Source organism: Bubalus kerabau, chromosome 23, assembly GCF_029407905.1.
Source record: "Bubalus kerabau isolate K-KA32 ecotype Philippines breed swamp buffalo chromosome 23, PCC_UOA_SB_1v2, whole genome shotgun sequence".
NCBI lineage: Eukaryota > Metazoa > Chordata > Mammalia > Artiodactyla > Bovidae > Bubalus > Bubalus kerabau.
Window position 1 is genome coordinate 39,261,813 of NC_073646.1, and position 15,858 is coordinate 39,277,670.

A 15,858-nucleotide genomic window follows, 5' to 3' on the forward strand; every position below is an offset into this window, starting at 1 on the left:
AGTTCCCTGACCAGGGATCAAACATGGGTCCCCTGCAGTGGAAACTCAAGAGTCTTATCCACTGGACCACCAGGGAAGTCCCCACATTTCTTATTCTGCGTGAAATTACAGGAAATGGCCTATATGCGTTTTAGAATACACACACAAAGCTCCAAAATACATGTGTTGCTTCCTAGCTATAAAATCAAGTCATGTAAGAATAATTGATGTAAGCACAAGCTTCTTAATTTTTTTATTCTCTACAGGCTGGCAACTTCATAATCACTTCAAGATCTCAACATCCACTCCATGTGAAAAAGATTTCATGATTTCCAAATTTGAATAACCAAGTCCAAGATTTTGCACTATTCGCTGTTTCTAAATTTAAAGTGACTGTGCCGTCTAGTCCTTAAGAACAGAATCCATAAAGGCAAAAAAGAAGAACATGCATATAGACATCAGAACTTTTAAAACAGGCTTCCCTCAGTTTTCACTGCCAAAATGACACATTTAAAATATTTCAAATGAGGGATCCTTTTATAATTCAATCATGGAAACAACTTATTCAAGAGTATCTTATTCCTCTAATTGCTTCAAAAATAGAATGGGTTATAGAAGGCCATCCTTCACAGTCCTGAAACTTCATAGGTTTCATACGCTCCATTTATCACCACCTTTCTACCCCAGGACTTTCCACAGGAGGGCCACCTCCGGACAGACCTGGAGACAGCACAGCACAAAAAGGAAGTGTCAGCAGTGGGTGTGCACTAAAAAATAATGTAAACAAAACAGTTACTGTGAGCTTTTCCACAAAGCTTTTATAAAAACACTTACCTTATTCTGACGTAACTATACGAAAACACTTCAAGTTAATTTGTGTGTGCTAAGTCGCTTCAGCCGTGTCTGACTCTGAGACTTCATGGACCATGGCCTGCCAGGCTCCTCTGTCTATGGGATTCTCTGAGCAAGAGTACTGAGTCGGTTGCCATGCCCTCTTCAAGGGGTTCTTCCCAATCCAGGGATCAAACCCACATCACTTATGTCTCCTGCCTTGGGGGCGGATTCTTTACCACCAGCGCCACAAGTTAATTCAGTTAATGCTAAATAGGGAATTCTGAATCTGTTCTTTGCAACTGTTTGAAAATTCACATACTTGGAATTTACAAAAGAAAGACAGCTGATGTGTCATGGAAACTTCCATCTCAAAGTAGACTGAGTTTAAAACAACAAAAAAGGGGGGTGGGGTGGGGAGGGAAGAGGGATAGGGAGCGGGTGTTGACAAGAAAACCGATCCCATTCTAGAACACTGAAATGTGTCATCTCCTTCACCGCCTGTTGACGACGCTGAGGCGGAGAGTCCACAACCAGGGCTTTTTCTCTAGTCAGTCGGGTCGGTGTCCTTGTAGCCTGGCTGCAGACCACTGCTTCATAAGGGTGAGCACCCCACTCCACAAGGATCATAACACATTATTTCATTCTATCTGGACAGTTGAGTTCGAGAGTAATTTTACATTTTGCTTTTGATTCTCTGCTTCCAATCTTCTAAATCAGTGAACAACTTTTCGCAAACAAACGCAAGTATGAGGAAGGCTGCATTAATAATAAAGACGAAGGGAACCAAGACTACACACGTAAAATAAGACATTTATTATGCTAAAGAACAGGTTTTATTTTTCATTTTCCCAGAACACTAAAATAGCACACGGCATGGTAATTTAGCACGCAATATAAACTGATATATGCAATCAGTAACTCCGGAAATGGGGTGTCTTCTTTGGGCTCCTGAAAAACTTCCGCTCTTCAGTGCCTGTCATCAAATTACCAGCACACGACAAAAGGGGTCAGCGCAGAAAAAGGTTTAGTGCAGGAGACATCGAAACTCCTAGGAGCTGGAGACCTTCTGTAAGGGGAAATACTTGCTTTTTTTTTTTCCTCTATGACTGAGCTCCGGCAGACAGGCTCAAGCTCATTTTTTATTTTGGGTTAACGCTGCTAAGGTTCCTAGTTTGAGGAAAAGTTATCTAAAGGTAAAGGTAATGTTAATATTGCAACTTTCACCGTAGGCCCTCCATGTAAATTGCAAGTCAAGTGGAAGGAAAGGGGTGTGAGAAAAGATATCAGCTTTTGCTCAAATTATTCTACATAACGCAGAAATGACAACAGCTTACCATCAACTTGGCCTGGCTCAGACCAAGCCCAGCAGGGTTGACTTTTACAAATATCTACTCTCATCAGATGGTCAGAGAACAGGCTGGAGAGAGCGTGCCTGGGACGGCGGCCCTGCCGGATGGTGCTGAAGGTGAACTTAAAGCTTGCTGTTGCAGCTTTCGATTCTCGTATGACAGCTGTATAAGGCAATGTCAATAACCTCTTTGACTCGGCTTCCCAATCCTAAATGTCTTTCAAACACAGAGATTGCCTTCCGTATCAACCAGCTTTCTGTGGGCATAAGTTTCACTGACTTTAAGTCTGTCTGGTCTCACGAATCAAAGCCGGAGCTTCACTGCCGCGCCGTGTGCGTCCAGAGTTAACGCAAAAGAAAGCATTCGAGGACAGCGCTTAGTCTCACTATTTTTATTGTTCTGCCTGTACCTTAACCACGGCATAACAGATTTGCTCATTCAAAAGCTTGTGCAGCCAGTGATGCCACTGTTATCTGCAGATCATCTGAGGTACTTTTTTCCCATGAAAGCATTTTCTTGTACTCTACTCTTGGCTCTGAAAACATGGGCTCTGGATGGCCAGGGAAAAAACTTTTCATCTCATTATTCAAGAATATTAGGGGATGTGCGTGCAGCAGGATGGATCGCAGGCAAGAGGGTGCCAACGCAGAGTCCAGCTTCTCCAGGAAAGCACGGGGCGGGTCATCCTCAGAAACCCCCTTTGCCGACCCTCTCTGCCGGCCCAGCAGTCCTGACCCCCGGGACTCTCCGCCGTGGCTCCGTCCTCTGTGGCCGCCAGTGGCCCTGGGCACTGCCCGCGGCCAGTCCGTGCCAGGAGCCTCCCCGACGCCACGGGCCGGCCCCACACCCCGCTCCCCTGCAGGAGCCGAGGACAGACCCGCAGGGTTGGTCTGCGCAGCCGCTGAGGCTGAATTTCTTCCTACTGCTTCTTGCCACCGTGGAAGCGCTTCGAGGCCACTGCGAAGCAAGGGGCTGGTGCCACGCGGGTCATGCTTTGTTTCCAGAGATGACTCCTCCTTTCCTGGATCTCCCCGGGCATCGGCCGCAGGCCTCCTCACCCAGGAAGCGGCATCTGCTGGGCCAGGGCTCGCCTCCTGCCTTCTCTCGCTCCACAGTTCTCTGCACGAGGCTCTGTTCGAGGCGGCGCCCGCTCCCTGCTCCTCTGTGAGGCGGGTGCGGAGAGGCCTGTGTCCGTCCCTCATGCTGTGTCTCTGACACCCTGAGCCCCAGGACACGCCTGTCAGTCCGCGGAAGTCCTTCAGTGGATCTCAATATGAACCTGGAAAAGACCAACAAATTACAGGGTAATAATGAAGACGGGGTCTCGGGAGAGTCCACACACACCAGGTATTTCCCAGCAAATACGAAGGTCTCTTTGACAGTCTCCGGTGCCAAGGATTCCCACACTGTGATAGAAAACAGGATGTCAACCTATCAATTAGAAATCACAAAAAAAAGAACAGTACTTGATTAATGCAGTATTTCCTAAAAATACTTAAATATGCACTGAGGCTCTGCACTTTTCATGGCAATGTAGTTATTTCTGCAGGTTCAATAAAAAGTGGCTCCCTTTAACCAGGATAAAGTAGATGACTCAATCAAGCAACCAAGGCCTTACCCAGAGTGTCCTATTTGAGGATGATACTCAGTGACTCAGGCAGGGCAAGCCACTTTCAAGGAATCATGGGCAACTTCACTTACATTGTTGTTGAGTTGCTAAGTCATGTCTGACTCTTTGGGACCCCATGGACTACATATAGCCCACCAGACTCCTCTGTCCATGGATCTTCCCCACCCAGGGACTGAACCGACATCTTCTGTGTCAGCAGGCAGATTCTTTACGGCTGAGCCACCGGGGAACCTCATGTCTCCTTGGGGCATAATCTATTCAAGGATGACTATTATTCTATATAACACTGACACAAATACATCTGGCAGCTTAAAGCTATATGCAAATATAAGGTGCAATTATTTTATTTTATTTTTAAATATGGAATGCTTCACGAATTTGCGTGTCATCCTTGCGCAGGGGCCATGCTAATCTTCTCTGTATCGTTCCAATTTTAGTATATGTGCTGCCGAAGCGAGCACCAACTATTTTTTTATATTTTGAATATTTATTTGGCTGCGCCAGATCTTCAGTTGTGGTGTGTGAGACCTAGTTCCCTCCCGCTGGGAGGGTGGAGTCCTCGCCACTGGACCATCAGGGATGTCCCCAGTTCTTTTTTTTTGTTAAATTGCTATACAACTGACATAAAATATATTAGTTTCAGTCGTTCAGTTCAGTTCAGTCACTCGGTCGTGTCCGACTCTTTGCGACCCCATGAATCGCAGCACGCCAGGCCTCCCTGTCCATCACCAACTCCCGGAGTTCACCCAAACTCCTGTCCATCAAGTCAGTGATGCCATCCAGCCATGTCATCCTCTGTCGTCCCCTTCTCCTCCTGCCCCCAATCCCTCCCAGCATCGGGGTCTTTTCCAATGAGTCAACTCTTCGAATGAAGTGGCCAAAGTATTGGAGTTTCAGCTTCAGCATCAGTCCTTCCAATGAACACCCAGGACTGATTTCCTTTAGGATGGACTGGTTGGATCTCCTTGCAGTCCAAGGGACTCTCAAGAGTCTTCTCCAGCACCACAGTTCAAAAGCATCAATTCTTAGGCGCTCAGCTTTCTTCACAGTCCAACTCTCACATCCATACATGATCACTGGAAAAACCATAGCCTTGACTAGACAGACCTTTGTTGGCAAAGTAATGTCTCTGCTTTTTGATATGCTGTCCGGGTTCGTACAATCTAGTAATTCAATGCTCGTACATATCGCTACAAGAAGTCACCGCCACAGCTGGCGGTGCAAAGCACAGCCAACACTCTCACGGTTCACCAAGGCAAGCCTAACTCTCGCAAATTAACTCTCCAAAGCATGTTCTTTTAAACCTTACATTTAATTTTACTGATCTAAATGTATTAAAAATGACCATTTTCCTGAAATGGAAGCATTCCTAAATATATTTTAATACATATTAGAACAGTTTTGTTTTTTAATTCTTAAGAAAAATAGGTCATTTAATATGGGCCAACTCTCAGGAAAATTGGCTTCTAACTACTTTCATTATGTCCTTATAGGATAACTCAGTACAGTTCAGAAAGGTGAAATGTTGTCAGAATTCTTACAATATTTTAAATAAGATACCCTTAATGTAATCATACCTTCGATAATGACAAAGTAATCATACACTCAACCCTGAATATTTAATGGAAGGACTGATGCTGAAGCTGAAGCTTCAATATTTTGGCCACCTTATGTGAAGAGCCAACTCACTGGAAAAGACCCTGAAGCTGGGAAAGACTGACGGCAGGAGAAGGGGCGGACAGAGGATGAGATGGTTGGATGGCATCATCAACTCAATGGACATGAATCTGAGCAAACTCCGGGGAACAGAGGAGCGTGGTGTGCTCCAGTCCACGGGGTGGGCAAGACTGGGACACAGCTTAGCGACTGAACAACAGTAACAAATAGTGAGAGCGTGTGGATCACAATAAACTGTGGAAAATTCTGAAAGAGATGGGAATACCCGACCACCTGATCTGCCTCTTGAGAAATTTGTATGCAGGTCAGGAAGCAACAGTTAGAACTGGACATGGAACAACAGACTGGTTCCAAATAGGAAAAGGAGTACGTCAAGGCTGTATATTGTCACCCTGCTTATTTAACTTCTATGCAGAGTACATCATGAGAAACGCTGGACTGGAAGAAACACAAGCTGGAATCAAGATTGCCGGGAGAAATATCAATAACCTCAGATATGCAGATGACACCACCCTTATGGCAGAAAGTAAAGAGGAACTCAAAAGCCTCTTGATGAAAGTGAAAGTGGAGAATGAAAAAGTTGGCTTAAAGCTCAACATTCAGAAAATGAAGATCATGGCATCCGGTCCCACCACTTCATGGGAAATAGATGGGCAAACAGTGGAAACAGTGTCAGACTTTATTTTTCTGGGCTCCAAAATCACTACAGATGGTGACTGCAGGCATGAAATTAAAAGACGCTTACTCCTTGGAAGGAAAGTTATGACCAACCTAGATAGCATATTCAAAAGCAGAGACATTACTTTACCAACAAAGGTTCGTCTAGTCAAGGCTATGGTTTTTCCTGTAGTCATGTATGGATGTGAGAGTTGGACTGTGAAGAAGGTTGAACACTGGAGAATTGATGCTTTTGAACTGTGGTGTTGGAGAAGACTCTTGAGAGTCCCTTGGACTGCAAGGAGATCCAACCAGTCCATTCTGAAGGAGATCAGCCCTGGGATTTCTTTGGAAGGACTGATGCTAAAGCTGAAACTCCAGTACTTTGGCCGCCTCATGCGAAGAGTTGACTCATTGGAAAAGACTCTGATGCTGGGAAGGATTGGGGGCAGGAGGAGAAGGGGACGACAGAGGATGAGATGGCTGGATGGCATCACTGACTCGATGGACGTGAGTCTGAGTGAACTCTGGGAGTTGGTGATGGACAGGGAGGCCTGGCGTGCTGCGATTCATGGGATCGCAAAGAGTCAGACACGACTGAGCGACTGATCTGATCTGAAGCTGCTTACTCAAGATCTAGCGCTTCAGTAAATTCAGTGATAAACTATGTATTCAATTCTTTACAAAAAGACTTCAGTAGGTGAGTTAAAACACTTTTGGCTCTGAGCCCTCAACCAGATGACTTTTGATATTAGATGGTTACACACATTACTTATATATTGAGAGCCAGAAGTAACTTTCAAGTAATTTCTAAGCAGAGTCATCCATGCAGCGGTTTTTGTGGTTTACTCTCACTGTACTGTACACGTATTGGCACACTGTATCTTGCCAAATAAAGCACGCACTATCACACAATGAACCGTCCTCGGCCCAGCTATCATCTCCCACCCCTCAACCCCCAGATCTACAAAATAATAAGCAGCAGAAATTACGGCAAACTGACATATCCACAAACACTGAGACCCCTTCCCCCTAAATGAGGGAAGTCTATTCTGAAATTCTAGACAGTGTGATTCAGGACTTTCCTAGTGGTTCAGGGGTTAAGAATCCGCCTGCCAATGAAGGGGACACAGGTTTGATTCCTGGTCTGGACGTTCCCACGTGGAGCAGGGAGCTAGGTCCATGTGCCACAGTGAAGACCCAGCACCGCCAAAATTAAATTTAAAAAAATAAATAAAAACACAGTATGGGGCAAGAAAAACAAAGTGCAGGGCTGAGCTTACTCCTCACCTCCCTCACCAGTGCCTGCCCCCTATCCCCCCAGAAACAGACAACCATTGAATAGGGAACCACAGCGGCCATGGGGGTGAGGTGTGGAGGAAACTGGCAGACAGGAGAAACCCGGTCCACAAGCATCCCCGCCAGGGAGGCTGGCGCCCTGCTGGGCGCCAGCAGGCCTGACCCGATTCGCAGCTGCACCCTCTGGTGCGGTCACCTTAACCTCCCCAACCTGCACTATTAATGGCTTCAGGGACGTGATGGTCTGGATACCATTGCTCTGGAAACTAAAAATACCCCCGCCTCTGTGCTGCTGCCAGCCAGCCGGCAAGGCTATCCCCGAAGGGGGCTGGGGGCTGGGGCACAGCTGAATGCAGGGCGGCTGCTCAGCTGGATGACCACCAGCGTGGAGGGGGACCTGCCTGGTGATGCCTCATGCCACCTGGCTTCACGGCTGGTTTTTTAATTGAAGTACAGCTGACTTAGAATATTATGCACAGCACAGCGACTCAGTGTTTTTACACACCATACTCTAATCAAAGTTACTACAGGAGGTGGCTATACGACATATCCTGTTGCTTACCTGTTTTACACATGGTAGTCTGAACCTGCTAATCCTATGGCCCTAATCCGCCCTCCCCACTTCGGTACCCAATGGTCTGTCTCTGCCTGGCACGAGCATTCGCTTGTGCTGTTTTCCGATTCCACCTCGGAGTGACACCGCCCACTCCCAGCCCACTCCCAGCTCTCGGAGGCAGCGTCAGCTGACCTGCCCGCCGCTGAGCTCACCATGAAAGCATCTGAGACAAACTGCCCTGCTGGCCACACTGCTCAGAGGACAAGCAAGAGGAAGGGCACTCTGTGCCGCCCCCAAGCACCAGCGCACAGAGTCGGGCACACGGACCCAGTCCCTGCTGCGAACCACGCAGCGCATCCACGCCATCCCCGCGCGCTAGCCACCACCCAGAGGCTCCAGGGTGTGCCCACCCGGCCAGGCATGAGGCAGGAGGGTGGGCCGAGCAAGGCGGCGCCTGCTGTCCTGCATGAGGACTCTTCGGCTGGATGTACCCAGCGTGTTCTGTGGCCACAGCCCGGGGCAGCCGAGAAACAGCTGCTATGAGCATCGCTATCAGCAAGCGCGTCAGGGGAAGGACTCCCTGGTGGTCCAGTGACTAAGACTCCATGCTCCAAATTCAGGGCACCCGGGTTCGATCCTGAGTCAGGGAACTAGATCCTGCCTGCCACAACTAAGAGTTCGCATGCCACAACTAAGACTGGGGGCAGTCAAAATTAGCTCATTTTTTTTAAAAAGCATGTCAGAGGGAACCAGTAACAAAACACAACTGAGGGAGTCTGTCAAGCAGAGGCCAGAGAAGCGACCCCTGAATGACCCAAAGTGGCCCAAGCGTGGACAGACGTGGAGGTCCAGGAGGGAGTGGCCGCAGGCTGGGAGCCGTCAGAGAGCCCGACACCGCCCGAGGAGGTACCCGGCACACTGACCGCCGAGCAGGGCGAGCTGGCGAGGACTTCCAAGACTCGTTACTAATGACTGTAACCTTTCCTAGGGAATTCCACACCTGCGGCGTTTTCTGCACAGAGTCAATCAGCAAGTGTTCACCGAGCCCCTAAGCTAGGCCAGTGCTGTTCTGAGCACAGGGATGGGGACAGCGCACCAAGCAGATAAAGAAGGATCCGTCCTCTGGAGGCTTGCTTTCCACTGAACGTAGGGACAAGGGCAAAACGCACAGGCACAAGCTTCCTTGTGGCAGGTAGAGACAGGTCAGTTTGCATCAATACCGTACACCTTATGCCAGGATAAACTCCAACGTTTTATGTGTAAAAGCAAAATGTGATGTATTAGTACCAGAGTAAATTACAAGTGAATTCCTTGTATCTTTAGAGTTGGGAGGGCCTTTCTAACTAGGACAAAACCCAAAAGTCAGCAAAATGAAAAACATGGTAACTGGAAAATGTTTTCAACTCTTATCAACACACAACTCTTATTTGACAAAGCTTCAAGAAACCCACCAACAACCCACCAGAAAAACGGGCAAAGAACAGATACAGTTCACACAAAAAGAGGTGCAAACAAGCACTTCTCTCACACCACCTCGTCCTTTAAGGCAGGCAAGCCTGTTGGCGCAAATGCCAAGATATGCCCACAATGCAACCTCCTCCAGGGCTTCCCTGGCATCACCGTGATGGATCACCAACACTCCTCTCTCCTACTCATCTGAGGGTCTCCCTGCTCCCCCCTCCACTCTCATCAGGAAGTAAGAGTGATTTTTTTTTAACTGGTTGAACACAAAGTTACCACACGACCCAGCAGTTCCAACCCTAGGCATATAACCAAGAGAAATGAAAACGTATGTCCAGGACTTCTCTAGTGGTCCAGTGTCTGGAGTCTGCTTGCCAATGCATGTGGCAGGGGGACATGGGTTCAACCCCTGGTCCTGGAAGATTCCACATGCCTCGAAGCAACCAGGCCCGTGCTCCACAGCTTCGGAGCACAAAAGCCCTGGAGCGCAAGCTTGGCAACAGGTAAAGCCCCTGCAATGAGAAGCCTGGGCGCTGCAACTAGAGAGGAGCCCTCACAGCAGCGGAGACCCAGCTCAGCCCAAAAAAAGGACAGACAGAAACGTTACAGCAACTGAACACTGCCACTACAACCAAGAGCATAATCTCCCGTCTGCTACTTCTTTTAAACCTGCAGTAAAATACACATAAAGGCTACCGTCCATCACCACCACACGGCTCTGGGACGTTTTCATCCAAACGAGAAGCATCTTCATTCAACAACTCCCGTTCCCCCTCCTCCAGCCCCTGGCCACCACCTTCTATGTTCTGCCTCTTTGAATGGCGTCCCTTAAGTCCATCCAAGTTGTAGCAGGTGTGAGAACTTCATTCCTTTTCAAAGCTGAGTAAGAGTCCACTGAAGGTACACGCGTCTGTCTGTCCTCTCATGTGCTGACGGATGCCTGAATCATCCACAGTGCTGCCGGGAACACTGGGGCACAAGCGCCTGCGTCCCTGCCTTCAGATCTCTGCGGTGTGCGCCTACAGTGAAACCACTGAACCATACAGCGATCCTGTACTCAACTTTTTGAGGACCTGCTAAACTGCTTCCCAAGACCACCTGACCTACCTCCTGAAAAACCTGTATGCAAGTCAAGACGCATCAGTTAGAACTGGACATGGAACAGACTGGTTCCAAATTGGGTAAGGAGTACGTCAAGACTGTCTATTGTCACCCTGCTTATTTAACTTATATGCAGAGTACATCATGAGAAACGCTGGGCTGGAAGAAGCACAAGCTGGAATCAAGATTGTGGGGAGAAATATCAATAACCTCAGATATGGAGACGACACCACCCTTATGGCAGAAAGTGAAGAGGAACTAAAAGGCCTCTTGATGAAAGTGAAAGAGGAGAGCGAAAAAGTTGGCTTAAAACTCAATATTCAGAAAACGAAGATCACGGCACCTGGTCCCATCACTTCATGGCAAATAGCTGGGGAAACAATGGAAACAGTGACAAGACTTTTATTTTGGGGGGTTCCAATATCACTGCAGATGGTAACTGCAGTCATGAAATTAAAAGATGCTTGCTCCCTGGAAGAAAAGCTATGACCAACCTAGACAGCATATTAAAAAGCAGAGATATTACTTTACCAACAAAGGTCCATCTAGTCAAAGCTATGGTTTTTCCAGTGGTCACGTATGGATGTGAGAGTTGGACTATAAAATAAAGAAAGCTGAGCACCAAAGAATTGATGCTTTTGAACTGTGGTGTTGGAGAAGACTCTTGAGAATGCCTTGGACTGTAAGTAGATCCAACCAGTCAATCCTAGGGGAAATCAGTCCTGAATATTCACTGGAAGGACTGATGCAGAAGCTGAAACTCCAATACTTTGGTCACCTACTGTGAAGAACTGACTCACTGGAAAACACTGATGCTGGGAAAGATTGAAGGCGGGAGGAGAAGACGACAGAGGATGAGATGGTTGGATGGCATCACTGACGCAATGAACATGAGTTTAAGTAAACTCTGGGAGTTGGTGATGAACAGGGAGGCCTGGCGTGCCGCGGTCCATGGGGTTGCAAACTGTCGGACACGACTGAGCGACTGAACTGAAACTGCTTCCCACAGCAACCGCACCCCCTTCCATTCCTCCCAGCAGTGTACAGGGGTCTAATTTCTCCACATCCTCACTGTCCCCTCCCTGCAGAAGAGCCAGTCTCAGTGTGACTCTGACTTGCAGTTTCCCAATTTTTCTCCCCCAGCACTGGGTTTTATTGCCTCCCTGGCAGAAGAGAGGCCTCCTGGGGGCAGGGCCAGGTCAGGCAAGGGCTGGGCACGGGAAGCTTCTCAGCCTGTGTAGCTGGGCTCAGATTTGGAGCCGGAGCAGTGAGTAGAAAGGCTCCTGGGGACTAAGCCTGGCGTGGGGGTCCCCAGGTCCAGGTGAGGAGATTTTGCCAGTGACAGACGAGCAGTCACTTGCCCTCCAGGCCCAAAAGTGTCCCTGGGACAGGACGGGAGGAGATGGGGGGAGACAGCAGGAGCCGTGAGTCTCAGGGAGAGAAGGTGGCCCGCATGGGTCTGTGAGGGCCCAGAAGCAGGGGGACACCACATTCGCATCCTGCAGGGCTGGGACGGGAAGCAGAGCCTGGCCACCAGGGCCCCTTCTATGGGCGTCCCACGGGGCCACAAGGCTCAAGCGCACAGCCTGGGGCTCGGGGCTCAGAGGTCACTGCAACCACTTCTCAGGTCCTCACCATGGCCGGTGGCCTGGCTGCCCACAAACACGTTCCAACTGCCCATCTTTTCCTGGGTTTACTTGCCATTGGTGTATCTTCTTTGGAGAAATGTCTGTTCAAGCCCTTTGCCCATGTTTGAATTGGGTGGTTGTTGCCGAGTTCTTCACATGTTTTGAAGATTAATCCTTGTCAGATATACAGTTTGCAAATACAGGTGACCCTTGAGCAATGCAGGGGCTGGCGTGTCAACACTCCACAATGGAAAAATCCTCACACAGTTCTCAGGCAGCCCTCCCTCAAAGCACCGAGGGACCACCTTCTCTGCGCCTGCCCACCCCCACGCACACCTGAAATGGCCAAATAAACCCCGCACTCTACAGCCAGAGTGTTCAGCTTCCACGGTTCTCTAAAGCTGTGCTGCCTGTGGACGACGACCCGACGGCTCATCCGGCAAGCCACCCGTGGGGCCGGTGTCCCCGGCTCTCCGTTCTGCCCGCGCCACACATCCCAGAGCCAACCTCCCGCCTCCACAGAGCGCTGGCCCTCAATCACGACAGTGCAAACTCCTCGTTAGGAAATCTGTATCTGAGTGACCTTTCCAGAGCTTCCCCTACTGGCCTACAAGCAACTGGGAGATGTGGAAACCCTCATCATCATAGCAGGAATGCAGTCCTTCACTCCTTATTGATATGAAGCAAGCCTCAGCACTCTTGCAGTGACAACAGCGGCTGAAGACCAGGTTGATTTGGTCCCAAAGACCCTTCTCAAAGGAGAAGCCAGGAGTGAGAGCGTCCTGGAGTTCTAAGAGCCAGGGAGGAGTGCTCAGGTGGCAACAACAACAAATGCAAATGCCCAGGGGCAGGAAGAGGCTTGGTGCCTGCAGAGAGGAGACAGGAAAACAGAGCAAGCAAGGAACAAGCCAGGGAGATGTCAGCAAGGTGGACAGAAGTCAAATCTACAGGACAGAAACATGTGAACTGCATTCCACGGGCAGTGGGAAGCAGTTTGGGTTTCTTTTTTTTTTTCTCGTAAGGAATGACACAATCTGATTTATACTTTTAAAAGACGTCTCCAAGGGCCCTGGGGAGAAAAGATAGAGGCACCTTGGCAGCTTGGACTAGAGGGGTGGTCAAAAGTAACTAAGTGGACATATCAGAAAGGTGAGGTTTTATGGTACACCACTGGCTATTTTCAACATCTTGTTGATTTTCTCTTACTTGTGACTACGTGCTAAGTGTGTGCTAAGTCACTTCAGTCGTGTCCAACTCTTTGTGACCCTACGGACTGCAGCCCCTCCTGGCAAGAATACTGGAGGGGGCTGCCATCTCCTCCTCCAGGGGATCTTCCCACCCTCATCCCTTAATGTCCCCTGCGTTGGAAAGCAGGTTCCTTACCACTTAGTGCCACCCAGGAAGCCTGCAAATTATACAAGTAACCCCGGAACGAAAGTCTCCAAAGTGGAGCTTGAGGGTCAGATAGAGCCTCCTGACACATTCTGCTTTGCCCACAAAGGTGATTTTTTGTTGCGATGATATTTAAAAATTAGGATTTCCACTTTCTCTTGGAAATGGCTGCCTCTGGCACACAGCAGTTGGCTGGTGACAACAGGCTGGAGCACAGGCTTTCTGGCTGATTTCTGTCCCCACTCCCAGCACCTTCTTTGCTCATTGCTACAACCTACTGGAAACCTGAGTTTCTGACTCCTTTGGCACCACTTAAGGATGCTACAAGCCCCTGTTCACACAAAAGAATCTCGATTTGGACCCTGAAATAGAGAGGCAGGTTCATCCCAACTCACCTTAACTCAATTTCGGTCAATAAGGGGTTTTACACCACCAGTGAGAGGCTTTGAGACAATTATATTCTGATACTGCCTGCCAATGCAATAGACATAGAGACTTTCAGTTCCTGGGTCGGGAAAATTCCCTGGAGGAGGGCAAGGCAACCCACTCCAGTATTCTTGCCTGGAGAACCCCATGCACAGAGGAGCCTGGTGGGCTACAGTCCATGGGGTCCCAAAGAGTCAGACACGACTGAAGTTAGCACACAGGCACAGTCAAACCAAAGGGAAAAAAGAAAGCACCTGCCCCGCCCACGTCAATTCCGCGCAGTCCTGCTCAGGCTTCCCCTAAGTACTGTCAGACCCTAAGCTCTTGGGGAACAGGGACCTGTTCATCAGAGCCTTAGGCGGCACACAGCAGACCCTCCACAATGTGTAAATGGAAGCCAAGAGATGCTCAGCACTTGGCCATCTATGACACACTCGGGAAGGAATCATTCTCAATTTGACGGTTTTCCATTCCGCCAGAACAAGGCATCTGGAATTTGCGGGAGGTAGAAATGTCAATCCCTGATGGCAGAGATGATCTCCAGGGTGCTGGGTGTGTGTGGGTGTGTGTACTATTTCACATCTGAACTGTTTCAGGCCTCTGAACCTTTGCCTCTCTACGTCTTTACACCTCGTTTTTTCCTCATCACCACCCCCACTCCTTTCACCACCACCACCTTCCACCCCGGGCCAGGATAAACATGGATACCTCTATCAGAACATCGATTAACATCAATTAATTTACCTTAAGCTTGCATCGCTTTGAAAGCTTCATAAAGTTTGGGAACTAGAAAAGGCAACGATAAACGCACTCCCCGCCCCCGCATCCCCAATCAGTCATTGTCACAGTTTCCTCTTCAGGGCCAGGGGCCTTCCGAGCCCGTGAGCCCGCTGGAGGACCGTACTCGAGGCCTGCCGCTCCACGCCCCCACCCCACCCCGCCTCTTCTGCGAAAACAGGGTCAACAATGACCTCTGCGGGGATTTTCTCCCGCGGGGCTGCGGGAGAAAGGCGCGGTGCTGAGCCATACACTCGGCATCCAGCCTGGCACCTTCCGGCGGCATCTTCGCGGCCTGGGCGAGGGTGGGTCGGGCCGCGCGAGGCGGACCGGCGCTCGGGGACGATCCGGGGCGGGGGGAAGGCAGGGGGTTGGGCGGGCGCGCCTCACCCACCTGCAGACGGACGTTGAGCATCATGGAAGCCACGATGTAGAGGTAGGGGAAGTTGATACGCAAGCGCCAGGCCAGGTCGAAGAAGATGAGCAGCGTGCGGGTCAACCCCTTGCAGAAGACCCCATAAGAGCGGGCGGCGGCCGAGCGCGATAGCCGGACAGCCAGGCCCGACAGAGCCGCCGCCATATAGACCGGCGCCCGCCGCCGCCGCCGGCCCGCCGCGCACCGACCGGCCGCTGGACCCGGGCCGCCGGGCGCGCCGAAGCCCGGCCGCCCGCCCTCTCGGCGCCGCGACGCCCCCGAGCCTCCGCCCCGGCCGCTGGCCCACTGAGGGAGCGAAGGAGGCGGCGGCGAGGCCGGCGGGCGGGCGGGCCGCGGGGAGGGGAGTCGGCGCGTCACGCTCCCGGGAAGCGCCTCAGCGAGCCGGCGCCCGGTCCCAGCCCGGCTGCGCGACCTGACGTCACAATGCCGGCGCCGAGCCGGCGTCTGTGGCCCCGCCCCTTAGGCCCCGCCCCTGCCCCGCCCCCGTTCACCTTGCCCCAGGTGAGAAGCGCATGCGTGGGCTAGGTGGCGCGAAGAGGCCGGGTGATGCGTTGTGTTCTTCCGCCCCCTAGTGGTAAGCCAGAAAATAAAAACACAGGGAGGTGCTGAACAGTGGGTTTAAGGTGAATGGGCTTAGCGCTGCCGAACGTTCAACA

At 50.3% G+C, this 15,858-nt stretch overlaps 2 protein-coding genes and 1 non-coding gene across 3 annotated transcripts; all 3 read right to left on the reverse strand.

Annotated features, from left to right (window-relative positions):
• Window positions 1–1,603: 1,603 nt before the first annotated feature.
• On the reverse strand, window positions 1,604–3,364 carry FAM220A (family with sequence similarity 220 member A). The gene has a single exon (XM_055561658.1). The coding sequence runs from the start codon at window positions 3,362–3,364 to the stop codon at window positions 2,597–2,599; it is 768 nt and encodes a 255-aa protein (XP_055417633.1). The 3' UTR covers window positions 1,604–2,596.
• LOC129637488 (small integral membrane protein 10-like protein 2A) lies at window positions 1,604–15,601 on the reverse strand. Its single transcript, XM_055561659.1, has 2 exons — window positions 15,161–15,601; window positions 1,604–3,441 (listed from the first exon to the last, which is right to left on the reverse strand). The coding sequence occupies exons 1-2, from the start codon at window positions 15,344–15,346 to the stop codon at window positions 3,421–3,423; spliced, it is 207 nt and encodes a 68-aa protein (XP_055417634.1). The 5' UTR covers window positions 15,347–15,601; the 3' UTR covers window positions 1,604–3,420.
• Window positions 4,147–4,253, reverse strand: LOC129638249 (U6 spliceosomal RNA). Its single transcript, XR_008707756.1, has one exon. It is a non-coding gene; the product is annotated as a U6 spliceosomal RNA (small nuclear RNA).
• Window positions 15,602–15,858: the final 257 nt, after the last annotated feature.

Excerpts from the sequence above, each read along its gene's own strand:
- FAM220A (XM_055561658.1), bottom strand. The coding sequence starts at position 3,364 with ATGAGGGACGGACACAGGCCTCTCCGCACCCGCCTCACAGAGGAGCAG.
- LOC129637488 (XM_055561659.1), bottom strand. The coding sequence starts at position 15,346 with ATGGCGGCGGCTCTGTCGGGCCTGGCTGTCCGGCTATCGCGCTCGGCC. Across the intron at positions 3,442-15,160 it reads TGCTCAACGTCCGTCTGCAG|GTTCATATTGAGATCCACTG; the intron begins GTGGGTGAGGCG and ends GGTCTTTTCCAG.